This window comes from Drosophila pseudoobscura, chromosome 2 (assembly GCF_009870125.1).
Source record: "Drosophila pseudoobscura strain MV-25-SWS-2005 chromosome 2, UCI_Dpse_MV25, whole genome shotgun sequence".
In the NCBI taxonomy this organism is placed as follows: Eukaryota; Metazoa; Arthropoda; class Insecta; order Diptera; family Drosophilidae; genus Drosophila; species Drosophila pseudoobscura.
In genome coordinates, this window is record NC_046679.1 from 3,140,399 (window position 1) to 3,163,754 (window position 23,356).

Here is a 23,356-nt window from a genome sequence, read left to right on the forward strand (position 1 = left end):
TAATGAAGCGACAGGGCAGAAGCGACAGCGGCAGAAGCGGCAGCGGCAGCGCAACAGACAAATTCATCTCCGAGTGTGGACAAAAAGGGCAACAGCCAAGAGAAGGGAGAGGGATCTGGATCTGGATCTGGATCTATACCCACCCAGAAGTAAGGCCAGCATGGGGATGGAGCCGGAGTCGGGAAAAAGTTTCCGTTGCCAAATGCGAAAAGAATAAGACGGGACACAGAGCGTCACAGTTTACTTGGCATTTACATTTCCGTTGCCGCCCGAAAGTTGTTTTCCATTTGCTCTTGCTCTTACTCGTATTTTTTTCTGATGATTACTTCGGCTTCATTTTTCATTAGGACGAATTTTCCGGGCCGCCCGCAGTCCCAGGACGAAATGCTGCCAGACGGAACGCGACTCGTTTGATTTATGCCTATTTCATGAGACCTTCGACGCGACGTTTGAGGGCCGCGATACGTGTCCTTGAGCATTGTTTTTTATCTGGTATGAAAATGTCCATTAGCACATCTGCCAGATGGGAAAATAGTCACAAGTTGGGAACAGTTTTTTGTGCTAGGGAATCAGCTTTTCGATCCTCTTTTTTGCGGTACCGTTTTTCCGTTCTTTGGAAGTCATTTTCGTATTCTTTTGAAACCATTTTCCTCCTCCTTCTAAATGTTTATTTATGATTTTTTGTATGTTGACTAGCGTTTTTTTTCTAGCAATTTGAGACCAAATGCGCTCGCTTTTCCTCCGATTTCCTTTTTGGCAAATGTTTGCATAGAAATTCTGAATTCCTTTCGATTTGTTCCACATCCATATGCATAGGCCGGCCTGACCTATGACCTCAGTTGCGGCATGTGGCCGTAACAGCTGTCAACGTCCACGGTCCCCTTGTCCTTGGCATGCCCATGCTCGCCCACATATTAACCTTTATGACCCGACTCTGCCGCGTTTATTTATAGGTGGTAAACGGAAAAAGTTCCAGAAAAGGGCAACTAGCTCAATGGAGCAACATCTGAGGCTGGGTGGAAGTCTGACCGAAATAAATGACAGCATAATGCTGATGGGAATGCTACATAATGGGCTCTCGTTTCTATTTCCATTTCCATCGGCAGCAAGTGCTAACCAGGAAACAATGGGCACAATCAATAATTTTGTCTCTCCATTTCGGTCACAGAAATCATTTGCTGATGGCGAAATCGAGGTTACAGCGGCTTGCAAAAATAGAAAAAAATAGGAAAAATAGATAAAGAAACAATGTCACTTGATTGAGAATTATTCTCGGAGCTGCCACAGAAATACGGTTACAGCGGAAGGGAGGGGGAGAAAGACAAATGTTTCGTTTGTTCCTTGACCTGGGGAAATGACAAACTCGACCTTATTAAGGGGAAACGTCGAACAAATTGAAAAGCAAAGTTGTTTTGGGTAGAAGCCCTCCCAAAGTCGATATGCAGATAACCATAAATAAGACAACTTTACCTTGGTTTAACTTGAATACTTTATTAAAGCCCATTTGTTTCGCTTCTTTCGTTCTCTTTGCAGGTTGCACAAGTGGAACAAAGCCGATTTTAATGAGCTCGTGGCAGTGGCAACACATGAGCCCAGCACTTGTCCCTGCCAGCCAACTATAAATGGCAACAGGCTGGAGGTTTATGCGAAAAGTTGCAGAAAGTAATAAGCCAACAAAACACAGCACAAGCCAAGGCAAATCCAAGGAACAATAAAGAAGAGCCATCAAAAGACCAAAAGAAACTAACCGAAGAAAAACGCTTAAATCAGCAAAACGAAAACTCTGGAAGGCAGGGGAAAGTTTTCCCGGGACGCAACGTAACAGGATTCCATTTCCTGAACACAGCAATCCTCATCATCGGCTGCTTGGTCCTTCTTTTGCAAAGGATTACTTGTACCCGCACTCGTACTCGTACTCGTATATATTATGCTGCAAACATGAAATACCCAAACGATACACGAATCATTGTGCTCATTTGCTGTTTGCTGCAAGGTGAGTGCAAAAGCATCCCATGTTCCCACACAATACAGCAGAAATGGAATAAATGGGGATACGAGCAGAACAATTTCCAGTTCAGTGGCTGCCACTGCCACAGTCACTGTGCCATGCGCGCGTATCGACACCTTGCCAGTCAATAAAAAGCAAATTGTAACTGCTCGACAAAGTCACTTGTGGCGTTTTAACACCCAAACGCACATATGAAACCTTCTGTGCGTGTCGGGAACCGAAACCTTCCCCCTTCCCAAAAAAAAAGGAGAATGCCCCACACTAATCCGCTTCCGATGAAGACCCCATCCTGCCGCCTGCTCGTTTCACTTATTTCAGTTATTTCTCCTGTGTGCCGCATGCGGAGCGCATACAAATGAGTGAAGCATAGGCCAGAGGCCAGCGTTTGCCATGACGCCACTTGGGCCTTTCGGTCATAATCGCCTTTCTTTAAATAAAACATGATCATTTTTTTAATAGAATTTCCCTGAGCTTTATGTGCGGTATACTATGCCCCACCTATTCGCTCACCTGCTGAGAGATCTGACAATTTGTGCTTGTGTGTGTGTGCCAGAGTTGGCTCCATTTCGATTTGCTTACGCATCTGTCAAGTGCAGGCAAAGGAACGTGACATGACAGACACAGTTCGACTGCAGTAAACCTGCCACTTCCACATATCCATCCACCCATCCACCCATCTATCCATTCACTCAGCCACCCCTCCCCAAGGAAATCACTCACTCGTATTAAACGCCATTGACGCACGAGTACTGCAGGGGGTCGTCGCGGCACAGGCTGGGACAGTCGTGTAGGTGGCTGCATAAATTCCATTTCATTTTGCAAATATGTAATCGCACCCAAAGTGCACCTAGTAGCAGTAGCAGCAGCAGCACACACAACACACAATGCCACATCGATTTCCTCCCATCTCCACCATCAAGCAGCCTGCCTTTCTGTACCTCCCACGATGGTGAAACAATAAAAGAAAACTTTGGCTGCATTGGTAAATTGTTTGTCGAACGTGCCACACTCCACTCCAGTCCCTGCCATTTCCCCTTGTCTGAAACTTGCGCTGTTCTTGTGTGTTTCATTCAACTTTAAGTGGCTGCAAATGAATCGTCCGTCCAAATATTACCCATACGCCGTGAGTGCGGCGACAGTTTACATGCTTCTTGGCTTTCCCTCGTCCCCTTTGTCTGTGGCACAGCTATTGTTTTCCTTATTTTCAATTACACGCTAGCACTGCTTCTCTATTGCTCTGAGTTCTGCCTTTTTCTGTCCGTTTTCGTTTCCGTATGCGTGTCGGCCTTCTCCCCTGATGAGCCAGCCAGCCATCACCTGCGGTTATTTTGATTTTAATTTGCTCGTTTCTCGCTCGTCAGATGCTTGTCGCTGTCGGTGTTGCCGTTGCCGTTGCTCTGGTTGTTTCTATTTTATTCATAAATGTTTTGTTCGCTATCTCAGCGCACCAACACACTTGGAGCTCTAAGCCACACTTGCTCACTCGCACACATGCCTGTCAGAGTCCCTTAGAGTTGTGCTGTCGTTTTGCTTCTCTGTGTGAGGATTTGCGCCAGATTTGTGTCAACTTGAATACATCACAAACGCTTGAACAGATTTGCCTGTTGTTGAAACTACTGTTGTTGTTTTTGCTGTTGCTGTTGCTGTTCTTGTTGTTGTTGCTGCTGCTGCTGTTGCTGCTTCTGTTGTTGCGTTGTGGTGTGGCTGTAAACAAAAAATGCACACGCAATCGCGCAGCGGCAACGGGGCGTATGAGTATTTCGCTTTCTCCCTCTGGCTCTGTGTTGCCTTTGAAAACTGTTGCATACTTTTTTGCGCGGCTGCCGCTGCCTCTGTTGTTGAAGCATTGTTCTTGTTGTTGCCACGCAGCCTTGTGCGGCCCATGCCCAAGCCCCTGCTGCCGCATGGCTGTTGCAAGGATACCCTTTGTTGTTGCTCGGTTACTGCACAAACTAAACTAAAACTATCCCAAAGGCTTTTTCATTACAATTTCGCTTAGGTTTTTCGCTCTCAACCCCTTCTGCTGGATTTCTCTCTCTCTCTGGGATTATTCAGCTTTCGCTTCTACTGCTGAATTTTTTAATATAATTGTTTGCTTACTTATTTGGGGCAAGGCCAAATGAATGGCCAGCATTGTGAAGTTTTGCTCCGAAGAGTGTTTCTTAAACGCAATTAATAAACCAACGCTAAACGAAATTTAAACTGTCAATGAAACAATAAATATTCATTAGGGATAGGGACCGCAATGAGCACCATGAAAAAGGTAAGACTATAACCGAATGTCAGAGTTTTAATGAAGTCTAGACGATGCAAATGAGGCAACAACAAAAAAAACACAAGAAACCAGACCTTAATGAGCTGCCTCTCCAAGTGGCTGGCATTTCACTATCCAGGGCCTGTCGTCCTTGTTGTGTCTTTTACTTTTTTGACACTTTTCGGCAACTTTTCCCTGGCACCCTATCTCGCATTGTCTGGGGGACACTGGACAGCCTTTGGACAACACTTTGGCGTCGAATGATTTGCCAGATAGCAAAGTTTGCCAGCCTCTTTCCACGCCCTAAAGTGGGGCCACATAATTGCTGCGAAGGCGCAAACTCATTAGTGGTGTAAAGTTAAGCGCCATTCAACCGATCCCTCCCTCCTGCTAACCCGGTACCCGTACCCGTACTGTGCCACTGTGCCACTCAGATTTCCCATCATTGATAGCAAGTAAGCTGCTCCAACCGATTTCTGTTGCTTGCTTTATCTTCTAATGGCGGCCTTCATTATGCGCTATTTGGCAGCGCACTGTGGGTCAGTTTTCGCCCCATCGCGCCACCCATGTAGCACTCCTCCACCGCTCGACCCCTCCACCCATGTCCCTCCTTTGTTTGTCTTTCTACTTTTCCGTCCTTCGGTTCGTTCCCTTCTCTTCCCACCAGTTTGGTCTCGTTTCGTTTCTGTTTGCCAATTTTATCGAATTATGCTAAACAGCCCCAACCTCCCACAAAACCGGTGGTGGGTGGGTCAGAGAACGGTGCCCGAGGACTTAGTTAACCTAAAGGTAAGCTGCCAGGTAACCTCTGGTCGAGTGGGCGGTTGGATTGGGAATAGGTGGAGGCCTGGCATGGCGTGGCCTGTTCAAATATGCGTTAATGAGCGAAATTATCATGCATACTAAATGATATTCTAAGGCCTGCCTCCCGCCACCACTCAGTCTTATGCATATTCAATTTACATCAAGTACCCCGCGTTGCTTTGCGGATACTTTACATAATAATTTAAATATGCAACATTATTTTAGTTCAAGGAACTGGCGGGAACAGTCAGGTGGCACACAGCGAGATATCTCGAACTTTTGTTCCCCAACACTCGTCCCCAGTGCCCAAGGGCACAGTGGGTGAAAAGCAGTTTTGTACTGAACTAACTTAATAAAAACTTGTAACTTTTCACTTTCTACAATACTCCTAAGTGAAAGGTGAATTTAAGAGAATAATTTATGCAGAAACTCTCGCAAAAGCCACCCATTTTGCTGGGACTTTTAGGATAATTAGTCAGTCATCTCGTTCTCTATTTCCATCCGAGTGACGACCATCTATGGTTTCCCTTAGTAGAACTGCATTCGGGTAAAGCATTGACATACCCTTTTAAATGGGATTCCATTTGGGATTCCGTTCCCCTGTAATTTAATTTCGTATTTGAATGTAGGCTTTCGTCTGTCAATGGAATGGGAGGCTAGCGGAGCGGAGTGGGGCTAAAATTCTTTGATAATATCCCCCTTGCATACCCCGAAAGGCAATTTTAATCAGCTCTCATGCAACTTTCACCCATTGTCTGTGTGTGTCTGTGTGCATGTGTGTATGTGTGCCACGAGCTGCTTGCCACCAGGCCGAGACCGAGCCCTGGCAGTGCTTTGTCTCGCTTTTCCTGGGCTGCTGCCAGCCTCCATTTGGCTCCAGCTACTCTGACGGGACTTTGCTGGTTTTTAATTAACATTAAGATACTTTGTTTTGTAGCCAGAATGACATGTGTTTGCTGCAGCTTCTGTTGTCTCGGCTCCTGCTTTGTCTTGCCACGTATCAAGGCGATCGCATCTGGAGACTGAGACTGGGACTGCGCCCCGACTTTTGTTGTGCCTGCCTCGCGAGCCGCTTAATTTCATTAAGAAGCCCATTTGTTGCCTTCGGCTGACTGACATCACCGCTGACAGGCTACGCCCACGCACCTGGAGGACGCACCTGGAGGACGCACCTGGAGGACGCACCTGGACGACGCACCTTGACTCGTTCATCAAAGCCGCGCTGTGGCTGTCATAAAAATTGGCCAATTAAATAACGCGTGCCGCCATTAAGACCCACGCAGAGTACCGAATATTCTTGCTAATTAATGGGAAAATGTAATTACTTCAAATGAATGTGTAGAACTTTGAGGGGAGATGAAACTCTACTGCAAATGTTGGTTCGGTATTCGGGAATGCGTTTAAATGTTTCTTAATCACAAAATTGATAGCAGATTGCCGAAAGTTTGTTGGAAATCAAAATTGTTTATAGGACTCCCAACGCATACCACACATGAGCACAAGACCACAATCATTCTGCCAATCCATTTCCATCCGACATTTCAATCCGTTTCTAGTGGCCCCCGGGAGTTGGTAAAAGTTGTGCAGCTGCAATGGAAAAGTTTTGTTCGCAAAGCCCCAGCTCAGAGACTGTCAATCTGTTTAATCCAATTCAATTGCTGATGTCTTTAAGCGGCTTCTGAAGTTCTCCCTACACTTACAGCTACAGTTTCAACTACAGCTACAGCTACAGCTGCCAATGGTCAATTAGCTGACAGCTCTGCTCCTAATGGTCAGCCATTTTTGTCCAAATATTCAAATATTTATGACGACTGGCAGGGCGGACCTAGTCCTAGAAGTAGCAGCTAGAATTCCAATTTAACGCTGAGTGAACAGCTCCGCGTTTCCTCGAAATAAACCACTAAACGACGTATTTATTCAGCGGAATGGCAAGTGACAGGAGGGAGGCGGATAACAGCCAATATCCTGTGGGAGGGCGGTGGTGGGATGGCAGCTCATAATTTGTGGCCTCGCCGTGGCTCTGTTTCGCTGTAATTTTACAAAGGATTAAGCCCGATTACGCACTCATTTATTAATATTTACGAGCCGCTCGACACAGGATAACAGATAGCCATGTCGCATGGTGTCATGTCCTGGCCCATCTCCCCGTCCACCCTTCCCCCATTTCCCCATTCCAGGGTTACTCATAAATAAGCAATTGACGATCTATCCGTTGGTCCTTTTTAATTAAAACAATAATTGTGTGTCCTGGCCAAGGGTATGGGTATGGCTGTGGGTATGGAGAGGGAGCACGAGGTGGAGACCACTATATATAGTATATACATAGTGGCCTTTTCTAGAGGACAAATCAATTATGCAAATTTCTCCTTCAACAGGAGCCGGAGCGGGAACAAGGCAGGCGGAAAATCTGCGCCATCAACGCCATCAACGAAAAAAAAAGACTCGACTTGAGTCGACAAGGAAAACGTTGGAAATATTTTAATTTTCCTTCGCTCTTGTTATGACTGGCGCAATCCCCCTGGAGGCGAGCACTCGCTTGCTTTCGATGCGCCCTTTTCTTATGCAAATATGTGCTCCATATCCTTGGGCGCCTTGGGAGCTTATTGATTTTCGGGGCGCTGATTTCAATATTCCCCGTATTTATCCTTGTGCTTATCCTTGCCGTCCCCAGGTCTGGCCGTGGGCCTGCGCATGATCAAGGTCTCCATTCCTGCCTACAAGCTGCGGGGCGAGTCCGCCTTCCTCGAGTGCCAGTACGAGCTGAACCGCACCCACCACCTGGGCCTCGGTGGCCATGGCCTGCAAACCCACTCGGATCACAGCTACGGCCGCAACCACGACCGACCGTCTCACGCCGGAGACTTCCACTACCCGGATGGGGCGGAGTCGGTGGACGATGAACGACCGCCACATCGTGGTCGGATGCACCAGGGCCAGCGACAGCATGGACAGCGCCAGCGTCAGCGTGACCGTGAGCCGATCGCCATGGGACAGTACCGCAACCCGCCGCCACTGACGCCGCCAGAGAAGTCTCCCTATGGCCACAGCGTGTATCGCGGGAGTGCCGCCTCCGGGTACCTGGGCGCCCATGTAGGCGCCAGCACCCACAGCGGCGGCAGCATCAGTACCAACGGGGGCTCCATGGGCTACATGCCGGAATTCGACCGAACGGACAGCTTCGGAGACAGCGCCGAGGAGGAGGATGAGGACGAGGAGGAGCAGGCCGAGGAGGGCGAGGCCCTATACGCCATCAAGTGGTACAAGGACAACGAGGAGTTCTATCGCTATGTGCCAAAGGCCCGACCCCCCAAGACCAGCTACCGCGTGGATGGAGTCCGTGTCATTGTGAGTATCCCTCCCACCCAGAGATTATGTTTGTCCAGGCTGATTGTTCCCATTGCAGGAGGAGCTCTCCGATGCCAGCCGCGTGCTGCTGCGAGGCCTCACCCTCAACTCCACCGGCCTCTACCGATGCGAGGTCTCCGCGGAGGCGCCCAACTTCTCATCGGTGCAGGGCGAGGGCCGGATGGATATTGTCTGTAAGTAGCCGAAAATTTCAATCAATTCCGAAGCACGTTCTGCATTATTTTGTTGCACTTCGTAGGGAAGCAACAACCCAGCGAAAATGTTTGTTCGAAAAATTTCGATTCAATTACAAAGGACAAAGGCAAATATTGAAAGGACAAATAGAGTGTACCCTCAAGAGGGTGGCAGATGATACCCTCAGGATGTATGCAGATTTTAGATCCTGTATCCTTTCCCCCAGGCAGTTTGTTTGCTCATTTATCTGCATGCATGCAGATGCGTTTTGAATATTATTCATGGCTATCCAATGCACATCGAATATATTCCACTCCCTTCTCTGTGCCTTTGCATATTCATGCTCGTACACCAATATATTAGAATCGTTTAAAAATCAGTTAAAATTAATGAAAACCATATTTAAAAATCACTTTGCTATTATTTTCATAGCCTCATTTCAAGCACTTATCCCAAACTGTTTTCATTACGGGCCAAACTCTGACCTGACCTTCATTAGAATTATTCCGCCAGCCATTTACTATTATTGTTTTTTGGGATAAGCTTTAGCGATTCTAATTTGAATATTTAAACCGTGTGGTCCGTTTCCTACAGCAAATCCCACGCAAATCTCTCCTGGACCTCTCCACATCTCCTTCCACCTCGCATGAATCCCAGAATCGGATCGAGTGTATTTTTGCAGCTTCTACGAGGACTCACACTCGTGCTGGCCCCTGGCTTTGGTCGCCTAATGCGACTGGGGAGCGCTGTTTGTTTGGGGGTTTTTAGGGAATGCTTTTAAAAAGCAATTCATAAGCTTTAGTTGCGCAACAGCATATTTCTGTAATCCAAGCTCGGTCTCTCTCTGTTTTTTAACGGTTTACACTGGCGCTAAACTTTTCCTGCACCATCGCTGCCCTCTCCACCCCTTGTTGCAGTATTTTTTCCGTATTTGTATTTATTTTAAACCAAATGGCCAGCAGCAAAAAGAGAATATATAAAAATGGCAAAAGCCTCGGCCCCCTCCTCGTCCTCGTCCTCAGTCTGCGGCAATATCAACATGGCAGTGGTTGGGGGCAAGCGATTTATAAGTTAAAATGCCATTTTAATGGATATTTCCGCAGCCTGGCCGCTTACTCGCACAACATATTTTGTGTAGTCCTCCCCGTGTAGAGAAGGAGGACGAGGACCTTCCCCCATTGCTTTATCTGTGTGTTTTATGTTCTATTTGAGCAGCGAAAAAATATTTATTTGTATATCCCATTGGATTCGGCGGTGCCCGCGCCCGTGCCCGTGCCCCTACCTAGCAACACTGGATGTGTGCTCGGCAAATATTTGCAGGGCAAAGCAAACCAAAAAAAATTGTTAATAAATTACTCGACCAAAGGGGGGCCGAAAAACGAAAGCCGCAGCAAATATTTATTGACGATTCTTTGTGGGGACTTTGAACATAGGAATCATAGTCCAGTATGAAAGATAATATTAAGTGAATAGCACAATATTTTATGTGAATCAGTGCTTGAACAGATTTCAGTTTATATATTTCGAAAGAGAAACTCGTCAAGCAAGAAAGTCAAGTGAATATCATAATAATGCTTCATGTTAAAAGTGGGTCTTACTTTGTTAATGCTTGGTTAAGGTCCCAATGCTGAATGCGTGTGCAACTGCGGGTTTTGGCTATGCGTGTAAGAGCGTTACAGATAGGTTTGGGACAACAAAACTATAAGAAAACTGGTATGGCATATAGTATGAATGACTACGAACTATAGGAAACTCAAATAAGCGGCTAATTTATCAACAATGGTAAGTAATGCCTAATATACATATCTTTCGGGGTAGTAGAAGCCAGGTAATACTTATATTAATAAGAACCTGCCTTCGACAATTTGTATGGTTTGCTCGAACAGTGTCCAGTAGGGAATATAGAATAAATAACTGTACGACAATAAAAACATTCCAAGAGGAGGCCTGTCCATATTTCTGTTTATGGTAATCAACAATCAACAATTTATATATGCAATACCATTTTGTTTCTTTCAGTTCTCCCCCGCGATGGTCCGCACATCAGGGGCCAGCAGTATCAGTATCAAATTGGCGAATATCTATATTTAAATTGCACGTCGGGGAAATCGCATCCGGCCTCGCATCTGCAGTGGTTTGTCAATGAGCAGCCGGTGAGTTTGTTAACACCAAATTTATTCCACCTGCCACCCTTTTTTCACCATCGCCCCAATTTTTCCCCCCAAACAAATAAAGCAGAACAACATTTACCCTTTTTTTTATCGGCCGTGCACCTAAACGGTCATGCACCCTCCTCCCCTCGCTAATCAAGACCTTTCGGCAGTGGGCAGTGGGGCGGGTGGGGGGAATCGGTGAAAAGAAATGTCGGAATTATGCATACAGTAAATATTTGAGCCTCTAACAACGCGGCAGACAACGACCCCCGGGGGCGGAACCGTGCAGAACCGTGCGGATCCGGGGCTGGACTCCATCCAAAGTCCGGGGGAAAGGCTCAGCTGCCGAGCAGGTTTTTGAAATTATTTCATGAACAAAAATCATGTTCCCTCGTATATTCCGCATATTCGGGGCTTTCCATCGTTCTCGTCGAGCCCTCGCTTTTGGCTTTGGCATGTTTTATGGCCGAATGTTGGGGGCTTAGGTATGGAAGGTGTGTGGGTGCAGTGCAGGATGGGTCTGGGGCTGGGCCATCCATCTGGCCGAAAGCTCGCTTCATGTCTGCCAGAGCCGTAGCCGGAACAGAAAATATACTGGCAGAGGGACTGAGATTGGGGGGAGAGGGAGAGGGTGGCAGTGCAGTGCATTTTATCGTCGACGTTGACTACATGGCACTCAAATTGTGTGAATCGAGGCGTTAAGGTACGAGTTAGTTCATTGTACCATGCTACCTCTCGCACTCTCTCGTTCTACCTCTCTCTTTCTGGTGGATACACCATTCTGGTCCCCCTGAATGAACCTACCCCACAGAAGCTCTCGTGTTCCATTGTATAAATACGAGAAAAATCAATAAGTGCGATTAGGCACGTTTCCCGGTTTATTTGCCTTCCAACAATGGCAGCTTCCCGCCGCCGCGTCCCTTGGTCCTGGCCACCACCTCACCCTTCTCAGCCGTCAAATAAATAAAATGGAGGATAAAGAACAATGAAATTGTTGAACGTTTATTTAATAACATTTGTCATGCAGTCAGGCAACGGCACCAACCCTCCAATAGCAGCTTCAATTGTCCAACATGTCTTGTATGCTTGTTTCCCTCCCTCCTCCTGCCAAGCAACTCTGCAATTTACAATAAAAATGTCCATCAGAATGAGGAAAATATTCCGGCAATTCACCCGAAAAACTTATAATGCCCTGGCATTGGTATTGGTCAGGCCACAAACTGCGTAGAAATACATTTTTCTGGTAGATTGCTTGGCATGCGACAGGCATTTTGAAGGCCCTCATTTTGTAGCCTTGCTGCCACGACAGCTGTTTGTTGTGTATGCAGAGCCGTTCCCTGGCCTCCACATTTTTAATTTATACTTTTAAAATTTCCATTTTAAATTCAGGCGTTTTGTATCCGGTTCCTGCAATGGGACCCCATAAAGAAACGCCAACCAATCGGCTAACAAATGGCAACAATTTCGCTGGCAAAGTGTTGCTCCCCGCCCACCGTTCCATTCGAATTCCCAGTCCGATTACACTCCCAGAGCCTCTCTCCCACTCAGTCCCCAACCCAGAGAACAGAGTCCCAGAGCCCACAGAAGAGAACCCAATTTCCGAAGAAAATCGAAAAAGGGAAGGCAAGGAAAAGTTCAAGTTATTTATTTGAGCATTTCACATTTTTTATCAGGTCTGCACATTTTTCTTATTTATGGCAAATGATTTTATTTCTTTTCGGGCAAAGCTTAAGTGTGGACCTATAACCCCTACGTGGGGGAGCTCCACTTCCACTTCCACCTCCACTTCCGCCCCTCAGAAAGGCAGTGCACTCTGCTGACAGCAGCAAACACTGAAAGGGAGGAATTATCAAGCTCTTGTAATTGTAACCTTCAGCTCAGACTCTCCCCGTCTCAGCAGCCCCAACTCCCAAGCTCCAAGATGGGAATACAAAAGCGTCCCCTTAAGCATTTGCCAGACATGGGCCAGACACGCCCCCTGCTCGTGGCTGGTGGCTCGTGGCTGTTGCTCATACGCCGTGTGTCAACCCCTGGCCAGGGTCGGAAACTCTTCTTTATAGAAGGTGACTCCTTCCAGTCGGCAGTTCCTTAAGCTTCCTTCCGGATGCAGAACATTTAATTTCGCTCTCAGACCTTCCCCATTTAAAACTCTGCTCTCTTGTTCCGTGTTCCATTGCAGATCCTGGACGAGCATTACCTGTACAAATACAACGATATCGTGCACAAACACGGGCTAATCACCTCGACGCTGGGCCTGCAGCTGCCGCTGGAGTCGCGCCACTTCCACGACGGCGACATGCGCGTCAAGTGCCTGGCCAGCATATCCCCGGTCCTGTGGAAGGGCGGCAAGGAGAGCGTACTCCAGCGGCGGCCGGGCATCATTGACAATCGGGAGGCCATGCTCCTGGGTGAGTGAACTTTGAACACGACAACTGTCAGCACTCGACTAATTCAATTCAATTGCTTTCTACATCTACCTCTGTGTGTATCTGTGTGTGGCTGTGGTATGTGTGTGTGCGTATGTGTAGTGAGAAGTGCAGCTGGTCATTCGCAGAACAGTCTACTGCGCTCCCTTACCATCACCATCATTGTGGCCCGCGCGTGTCAGTGGCTACTCGGCTCGGAGCTGACCTAAGCGACCAGAGGCACGCCCCTGACTCTGCCACCCAGACTCGTTTCAATTAACATGAATTCATTTTCAATTCAATTCAATTGCAATTGCAGAGCATAAATGGTGATTTTGTATACTTTAAGTGTAAAATCCTTAGTTTTTAAGAGCAAACCGCATGAGATCAGATCAGATCAAAACGAACAGGACAGACGACAGGGGCACTGGATCACAGGATCACCAATCAAAAGGCGACAAATTGGGTAAATGTGCTATAGCATGTAAAAATCATTAAGAAAGCAACCAAATACATAGTATTAAAAGGAAGGGTAGTCAGCCAGCACTCAGCCACTACCTTAAAACACTGCTTAATGCAGGAGCAGGCCGGAACCGAAACTGAAACGGAGGCTAGAATACAGCAGAGCGGAATTCAATTACCAAAATTGTTGAGCAAGTGAATTCCCATCCGGAATATCATGCATCCACTTCAGACAACTCCAATCCCGCCCCATTCCCGCCCCAGCCGTGGGCTCGTTGTGCGTAATTTCTGTGTAAATACTTCAATGGGAGGACTAAAGGCTAAAGTCCAAGGCAAACTCCGAGCTCTTGTCCAATAATGTCTCATTGGCATCAGCTTCGAATGGGAGCTGGAACTTTGCCATAACAGATGCTAAAACTAGATAATTCCTAAAACAAAAACGAGAAACGAAAGCTGCAAGAATGAAGAGTGCAACGACATTTTAGTTTTTCGGTCTATTTATTCTGTTATTCTGGCCATTGAAGGGAATTTTAGTTTGTATTTAGTTTTGTAATTGCTTTTAACAGAACAGAACAGAAGAGAACTGTGAATATGCATGAGTTAGCCTAGCTTTCAAGAATTGTCAAAAACTATATGCACATTCCCATTGTAAGACCCTTTGAAGTACAGCTTCCTGAATAAATGTGAACACTGTATAAAAGAAAAACTGGATATTATCATATATTACATACATACATATATACATAAGAACCTCTGTTTAACTAGAACCATAAGCCATCTGTTTAAGTTGTAGCTCTATCGAGGTGAACTATCGTTTGAAAATTCCATTGACTTGTACGTAGTATTACCAAAAAAAGAATACTTTCAAAGGCTCCCCCCAGATATAACTACTATATATAAAGATTATATGTATATGTATACAATAAACGAGGAATGACGAGACCCGAGACCCGTGACCCCAGACCCCTTCTCCCAGAGTGTTTAAACAAATATAAATGTGAAAGCAAACATTGAGTTGTCGTTTCTTTATTGTTTTTTTTTTTTTTTTGGTGGTACAGATACGGGTGCGGATACGGATGCGGAAAAGCTATCTGCAGGCAGCAACACGCACGCGGGCCATACAACAGTAGACATTAACACCTGTAAAACCCAAGGCGGCAACGGCAGCTCTCACACCCTTTGGCCAAAAGGTGTTAAAATCGTGGTTGCCTCTTGGAACGACAACAAAGGAGACACAACAAATTATATACATATACATACTCGTATGTGTGGCACATAAAAGCGCGCAAAGTTAAAATAACACGTACAAATTTTGTATGCAAACAAACCGCAGAGCACTCACACCCATATAAACAGACACATTCACACGTACATCCGCACATACATATCCAAGCAGAAGCACAGACACACACGGCCACGTTTACAGAGGCACGCACGGGATGGCCGCAAATGAAAAAATTGCGTGCAGCCTTTTAGGCGCTTTCGGTGGAAGCTCGTCTTGTTTCGCTTTTTTATTTGAGCCGGCTTCTGCTTCTGCTGCTGCTGCTGCTGCTTGTGCCACTGTGGCGGACCTCTCTCTCTTGCTCTTGTTCTTCGTTTGGCCAACATTTTGATGGCATACTAAACTTTATGCGAGGAGCACATAAATAGAAATGCGCGCAAAAAACTTTCACAAAGCAAGGGCCAAAATAAAACAAGGGAGTTGTTTTGGCGAGATGGTCAGACGGTTGAGGGGATGGCTGGAGCTGGAACACACGCAAACGCCGTGAGCCAGCCGGAATTCATGCGTGGCCAGCGGCAGTTTCCACTGGCATCCGCCTACCTATTTACCTTAGGCCGTGAGGCACCACAATTCCTAACCTCACTCAACCACCCACACGCAAGTACCTGGACCACCCATACCGCCCATAGCATACCCCTCTACACGCTCTAGAGCGAGTGGGACCTTACCCATCTAATCTGGAACTGCACTTTGGCCAGTTTGACCAAAGATTTATGTGTGCCTTGCCTTGCATAAGCGGCGCCATTTAAATGTCTGGGATCCCCGAACCCAAACCCACACCTCTGCCAGTGCCCCCTTTCATCTCCATCATATGTTTGGGTTTGACCGGAAGTGGGCGGGCCTGGCCTCACTAGGCGGAAATGAGAGCAAGGGGGTGGAAACGAAAAAATTTATGACCAGCGATTGCATAGCTGATAAATTTAGCTTGCACTCAACTGGGCGCGGCCCCCGAGGCAGAGAGAGAGAGAGAGGAAGAGTGAACATCACAGCGATGGTGTTGGAAATTATGACGCGTCAATTCGTGGGTGGGTTGTCAGACGCCACCACCCAACCACACAACCACCGAACCTGCAGAACCACTTCTCTGAGAGAGAGGTGCGTGCGGAAGTGACAGACTAAATTGCAGCGGGGCTGGAACAACAGTTGCTTTTGATTAAAGTTGCATTAAATTAGCCCCCACACACAGTCTCTCCCTCTGATTAATGAGTGCCGGAAAAGTTTTTGACAGCAAAACGGAGTTGCCTTTTGCTCTGTGGGCGGGGCATGGGCATGTGGCAGAGCGGCAGAGTGGCGTTGCAGTCAACATTTAATCAGTGGGAGACGCTGAAAGGGAATGATCAGTGAGCACTTTGGCTGATTGAAATTTGCGGCCCGAAGATCCCTGAGTTTTTTGCCAGATTGATGGAGCCCATTAACCGGAAACCGGACAGCAGATAGAGTAATCCCATCGGAATTATGCAATTCTGTTGACCGGACTTTCAGTGATAATCATGCAGAAGCATAGCACTTGACTTTTCGCAACCTTTTAAGTGCCCTGCACCACGGGACGGCAGGCATACATACATGATATTGGTCTTGACACACGCAAAAAAAAACAAAAAAAACAACACTGACCCGGCAGCATCATGCATAATTTATGTGGCAGCCATTCCTCTTGCGCCACACTCGATGCCATGCCCGTTAAGGGCAAATCACAATGCACTTTATTGCACAACGAAATGCAACAAAATAATATGCCATTCACATCGTTTTCTCGTCGATTGAAATGGTGAAATGAAATGGCAGAGGAGGAAAGAGAAAGGAGAGCAGAGGAGAGGAGCGGAGTTGACCACTTTGGCCATTTGCATAATATTGATTCCATTTGCCAGCTTCAATGCCGTGGAATACAGCACGTAATGCCCGTTCGAGTGCACCCCACACACACCCACATCCTCAACCATTCCAACTGGCTTTCATTCTATCGCATACATTCCCGCTGTGGACTATACAAATAAATTTCAGTGAGTTGTAACCGAATGGAATTGAGTAAATGGAAATCACATGAAATCGCCGCAGCTTCTGCCATAAGCATATGAAAGTCATGAGAGCCAACACATTCAGAGGCGCACTCGAATTGCGAATGCAAATTAAGACAGAGCCCCAGCACATCAGCACACTTTGGGCTGATGAACTGCAGCAGCCAGAGCCAGAGTCAGAGCCACAGCCAGAGTCAGAGCCACACACCGAGACAGGCAGCCTCCATTAGAAAAACGCATTTAGTCGATGTTCGTCAATTAGGATCCCTCCCCTTAGGTACGAGAACGAAAAACGATAAATGCTAAAATGAGAAATGTCCGAAATGGAAGAGGATTTCAATGAAGCCGCCGTGCCTGTGGCTCCGTAATGATATTTCACCCGGATGCCAATGCCGATGCCGATGTCGATGCCGATGCCAGCTGCTTCGAAATTGTTCGCAATCAAGTTGGCCTCAGATTCAGGCAGGACTGCTACCAGGACTCCTCTGCATGGCAGGATGTGTGTCGTGGCCTCCTCGCTGTGCATGTGTCGTCCTGGCATGATGATCTTGCTGTGCCCAAAATGACACTCCCACTGGTGGCATTTGCATGCAAAACCGGCTTGTTACGTTATGAATACTCGTACCAGAGACAGGACACAGTCAGGACCATCGACCAGTGCTGCAGTAGCGTGTGTATTTACGGCCTAAATTAGCGGTCAAATGATGCACTTTGTGCTGGAAACTCGGACATGTCCATTTGGCTGGCGGCGGAGTACAGGGAGTAACACTGCCACTGACAGCACGCCTCGCGGATATTAAGCCTTTGATTGATGGCCGCGAAATGTGGTAATAGTTTTTCGGCCTGCTCCTCTGCCTCTGCCTTATCTGGCCTTAGCTGTCATGCCAGATGCTGGTGCGCTTCCTTGGGCATATGCTGTGGGCGGGACAGAGTTCCAATTAGCTGAGCACCCTGTGTGGCAAGGCACCCTGTTGCTGTAACCAGCACAAAGGCATTCACATAAAGTGGTTACAAGTATGCGGCAATTAGCATTTAGCGAGCACCACATGCCAACCACAATGGCACGACACGGCACAGGACAGCGGAGTCTCTGGCTCCTCCTGCTGCTTCTGGTAGGGCTCTGCTGCAGGGTGTCCTGTCGACATAATACTATACATACAAAAACAAGGACAACCGACTTCTCCCACAAACACCCCCTAACTCGACTAGGCAATGGAATTACGAAGTGAACAATGTCATCGGCAAAACACAAGAGCCAGCGCCATTCCCTGACCAGGAACCTCTTTTGTTTTGCCATTCCCCATTTGGGAGCCAAACATTTTACGCCCCCAGCCACTCCTGATTACTTAACTAAATATGGCGGCTTATGGCGGGGCACGACATGTCCACTAAACTCTCTGATTTAGACGATTTGCATGTACAGGCGACTCGCCTGCGCTGCGTATGGCTGGGCGGATTGAAGCCGTGTGCGAGGCCCTAATTAGCTTGCCCCAAAGCATTTGCAACAGAATTATCAGCTAGAAGCTGCCCAGCCGCCACTGAGAGCGAACCTAATGAAGGTGAGGGCACCTGATTAGGCCGAGTCACAGAAGCCGCAAGCTGGACGATTGGGATGGGGACATTAACTACTGTCATAAAGAAGGAACTCAAGGTTGATGCACTTGATGACAATGACCTAAGCAATAAATGGGAATCTCAAGGCAAAACAATAGACTGTAAGCCAGAAGAGTTATGGGAATGGAAAAGCTGCAAAAGATTTGTTCTACTTTCCAGCTTTTTCCGTTTAAGCCAGGCACAGATTTTCCCAAATCGCACTCGCACTCTATCCCATCAAACGAATCGTTAAGTTGGCTCAACACACAATGAAGAAAAACTTTCCTTTGTAGTCTACTTTCTACTTTCTTCTACTTTCTTAAAGGCTGAGTTCATTAGCATGTCGTCCCTCGGCCAATACTTTTCGTGCAACACTTCAAGGCACAGACAGGCCAATGGTGGATCTATGGTCTTATCGGGGAATGCTTATCTGGGCTACATAAATTCCTGCCTCGACTTGGGCGTCGGGAAAGTTTCTTGAGGTTTGCTACATGGGGCAACCGGCTGTGGGGGGCGCTAATTAAGACACGCAAAGTGCGGCTCTAAGACAAATGGTTCCGTAGCACGTAAGCGGCGCGTCAATCTTTGGCCCTGGGAGTCGTGGTGGTCCCTCCAATGCCGCCTCGAGGCTCAGACACTTTTCTCCCTCAGACTCCCAGACGTGTTTTATTTTCGAAAAGTTTTTTCCCTCTTCTCCCCGCCCTCTGCGTTCATTCGACGCCTCATAAAAAATGTCAATGAAGTGATTTATGAAAGAAGAGAAAAACCGCCCTCCCAGAGAAAAATATGCTAATGTGCATCCGTTAATCAGCGTCCACTGTCGCCGAGATGAACAGCGTTTGATAAGGCCAAGTTTTCATATTGCAAAAGGTATTCATTTGGCCGTCAGTGGGGGCTGGCCGCTGGTCAGCGACTTATTAGGCAGCCTGTTATTTCGCAAACACCAAGTAGCCAACAATTTTTCGGCCCAAGCATAATGTCTTCATTGGCCTTCTCCCGTTTTGCCCAATTCTTTGCTTCGTTGTGTGTTCTTTTTTGCGTGCTTAGAGTTGCACATTAAATTTTAATGCCATATTTTATGCTTTCAGAATTTACATAAATTTATTCTAGCTGCAGAATGTGTGTTGGTGTGTATTTGTTTGTGGGGCCTAATCAAATCAAAAGAGTGACGGACCCACAAGCTTCCCTCTTCAGCTCCCTGCAGTCCAGCCATGAATTGCTAAGCAGACATGCAAAGTTTTCTGCTCGAATTGCCGGAGGTTCGACTCAAGAGGGGAGCACACGGAGAAGTCTCCCCACTCACAGATACGCTCACACACTCACATACACACCTACAAACAATCACTCATGTTTGTGTGTGTTTTGATGTGGTTAGAAAAATTGCAGGCCACGTTGCGCATACGACGCGTTGCTTGGCAGAGGGCCAAAAGAACCAAACAACAACCGAAGCCACAAAACCAAGAGAAAAGTCAAGCCATGAGAGTGGATTGTTTACACACCCTTTCAAATCAATAATTTCTATGACAGTCATATGATTAGCTGCACAATTTTGCCTTTAGCTTAAGTTGTATAGTTGTATAGATATTGGCGGCTATGTTTGTTTTCTACCCTTCTTTCTTAACAACTATTCCGAAACGTAGCACCCTTTGCAAGGGTATAACAATGTAGTCATGCTATTGGGACACAACAACCGCAATAACCAAAATAGGAACCAAGAAGAGCCCTTGCCATTGCCATTGCTTGGGCTATAGCTTTTGCCTTTCGAGCTGGCCCATTGTTGTTTTTCTTCCGCTTTTTTTTCTCGTCTCCCTCATGGCGGAAGGCGTTCCTGGAAAGGCGCATGTATAATTAGAGCTATGAAGCATGTCCGGTGAAGTTTGGCATTTAAATGTGGCAACAACAAAAACAGCAACAACAGCAGCAGCAACAACAGCAGCAGCAGCTGGGGCACAGAGGTAGCAGGATCGCCATTTTACCATTACCAACTTTGAAATTGGACAGAGTACTACAAAAGTACAAAAGAGAGAGTGGGCTGGGGATACTGTTGCCCAGATATATTTTATAATGCCACAAACATGCACGACTACAGCTATACATGAGAGTTTGTGTGCATTTCGTTTAGTTTACGTACTGCGCCTCCACATGCACAGAGGACACGGATCCAGGATCCAGGATCCAGCCCCAAACCCGCAGTCGAAACCAGACAGCCCCCGGGTCTGGCAGCAGGAACTTTGTGTGCAACTTTATCTTTTGATTTATACAATAATAAACAGAAATGTGCACAAAAGTTCTTTGTACTTCTTCTGGGGGGGCAGCAGGGGAAGCAGCAGCAGCAACAGCAGCAGCAGCAGCCGCAGAATTGCAAAGTTAAATCGAGATATGTTTACACGAGCAGTTGACTCTTGCTAATTGGAAGCCACGTCAAAGGAACTACCCTCGGATCGCTTTCCAAGCAATTGTCATGGCTTATTACAGTAGCTTATAGCAGCAGCAGCAGCAGCAGCAGCAGCAGCTTTCTCCTTGGACAGAGAATCAGAATATGCGATTACAATGGGTACTCGTACTCGTGCTCCTATTCAGAGTGGTCTTCGGGCTGCGTGGATCGATTTTCAATTGTAGGCGCTCAACGAGTTGTAAGTGGCCCCACCCTGTAGTAGCCAGCACAAAATATAGGGAATTGGTTATCTTCTTTCGTCTCGTGAGACCCCCTAGTGATATTTCGAACGATCAAGCTTTAGCCGCTCTTAAGGTTGGATCAAAGCCTTAGCCGCTCTTAAGTCCGAACGCCCACGAACACATACAAGCGACGGACAGTGGGAAGCATAGACGGCAATCGTACGATTGCACAGTTAAGCTATGCTGTGCATTAGACGATCGTTTTATGCTGCTGCGAATGTTCTGGATCATACGATTGCACAGTTAGTAAAAAGCTCAAAAGCTCTGCTGCACTGGCTACTCAGTCCATCGTCTATTACTGCTTTGAACAATATAAGAAAGTTGATCGATCTGTAAAGACGTGATAATTTCCGAGTGCGAGCAACATACATATTGCACACACATATATATAGTGCTATCCGGAAAATATATATATTTCCACAAATATATGCTGGAAGCATATAGTTACAAGTGCCGTACAGTTCAGTGGTCAGTGAATGACAAGAATTTAGTGCAGATATATTTGGGAAAAGAGGTATGTTTTCATATTAGTGCCGTGCACGTGCTGACATAACCTATGTTGCAGGGAGGTGTACCTAAGCTGCCCCATCGCGGTATAGTCTCGAGAAGACTACCCTGGGAGCTGGCTTAGGCGAACAGTTGTCGAGGTTTCTCCAACTCCAACCATAATTCATGTTTTCTGGACCTTATATTGCCACCAAGTCGGAATCTCCAAAGATCCAAGTGGAACAGATCAGCCTTAATCGCCAAGAATATTTAGTGCTGCTCAGACATAAATAACTAAATACAGGCTTGGCGGAAGATTCGTCAGTACGGCCAGGAACCATATACATCGCACCTGTTGACCTCTAACCAACTTCAGGCGGTCAACAGTCTACAAAGCAGCAGCACAGGATCGAGTTTTGTCCAATTTACATTTAATTCATTATCAAGTTCCAACGCATAAACATCAGCAGTTTAACGTAATGTAACTGAAACTTTATTAACACCCCTCTTTGATGTTACGCGCGTACATACCTACATACATATGTGCATATGCACACTAAATTGTCTTTCGTTTGCTACCTTTTGGTTCAATTTTCGCGATAGAGCATAACAATTAAATTTCTGTCTGTATTATGAAAACCAAAACAACTGACTGATGACTATGCGACGGTGTTTGTAGCGTAATTGTATTGTATGCATTATATATTTATGATTTCCATATTTTAAACAGCTGCGGTCAACATCTACGACATCATTGGGCCCAACGATCAGCGTAAGACAATAACGCCGGAGTGAGTAATTATGTACAGCAAAAAGTAGTTTGGTCAAAAGAGCCTATTAACTTGAAAGTGTAGATATGCATACAATGTATAATGATTCAAACCCGTCTGCTCAGTGTGTATAATGCACCCCAGTCTGATCTAGCTTTTGTTTACGATTTCGATTCTTATTGTCTCGTTTATATATATATATATATCTATACCCTAATGTTTTTCATGCTTTAAAATAATGAATTTATAACTAAACTTATATGATAATTAGGATTAAGGAAATATTACCCACAAATTAGAAGCTAAGTCAATTGTTGTGTTTCTACAACTGCAACGTAATGAATATTGAAATTGAAGTCTCACATTATATTAAAATATGAATCTTTTTGAATTGAAATGAATCTTTAAAATCATAAAAATGGTCTGTCGAGTATCCGTGCCAGGATCTTATAAAATGTGGTAAACCTTAGTAAAGGATTGATCAAGGGACAATGCAAGAACTCGAACGCAATGTCATGGTAGGGTGGGTACAGAAGAGAGGGACAATCAACACCTAGGTTCTCTCTAAATAGAAATGGTTCAGTAGGGCTTTTATTTGGCGTGTCGGCGCTATCAGTATTTCAGTTTCCTTTGTTTTATATAATCACTTATAGTTCCCGTAAAGTGCACTAATTAAATGTAGTGGAGTACGATAGTACAATTAGGCGAGGAAGAACCCCGACCATCCGGCGAGCTAGACCCGAGCCTAGCAAGAGTGCACACGACCAACCCTATTTGTACGCCGTCCTTAAGTCAGTCATGGTCATCTGCTGATACCGAGGGCCTATATATCTGTTTACACAAATATATATTTAAACTCTGGTACACAATACATTTATGGCGCCCAACGTGGGGCCAGGCAACTTGCC

At 46.2% G+C, this 23,356-nt stretch overlaps 1 protein-coding gene across 1 annotated transcript; it reads left to right on the forward strand.

The window, feature by feature from the left end:
* The first annotated feature begins 1,537 nt into the window (after nucleotides 1–1,537).
* On the forward strand, nucleotides 1,538–14,482 carry beat-IV (beaten path IV). The gene is made up of 6 exons (XM_033385945.1): nucleotides 1,538–1,993; nucleotides 7,738–8,411; nucleotides 8,470–8,605; nucleotides 10,626–10,759; nucleotides 12,939–13,167; nucleotides 13,288–14,482. Exons 1-6 carry the CDS (start codon nucleotides 1,939–1,941, stop codon nucleotides 13,392–13,394), a joined length of 1,335 nt encoding a protein of 444 aa, XP_033241836.1. The 5' UTR covers nucleotides 1,538–1,938; the 3' UTR covers nucleotides 13,395–14,482.
* The last annotated feature ends 8,874 nt before the right edge of the window (nucleotides 14,483–23,356 follow it).

Coding starts and splice junctions, on each gene's coding strand:
- beat-IV (XM_033385945.1), top strand. CDS start 1,939: ATGAAATACCCAAACGATACACGAATCATTGTGCTCATTTGCTGTTTG. Junction 1,994..7,737: donor CATTTGCTGTTTGCTGCAAG/GTGAGTGCAAAA, acceptor TGCCGTCCCCAG/GTCTGGCCGTGGGCCTGCGC. Junction 8,412..8,469: donor TGGATGGAGTCCGTGTCATT/GTGAGTATCCCT, acceptor TTCCCATTGCAG/GAGGAGCTCTCCGATGCCAG.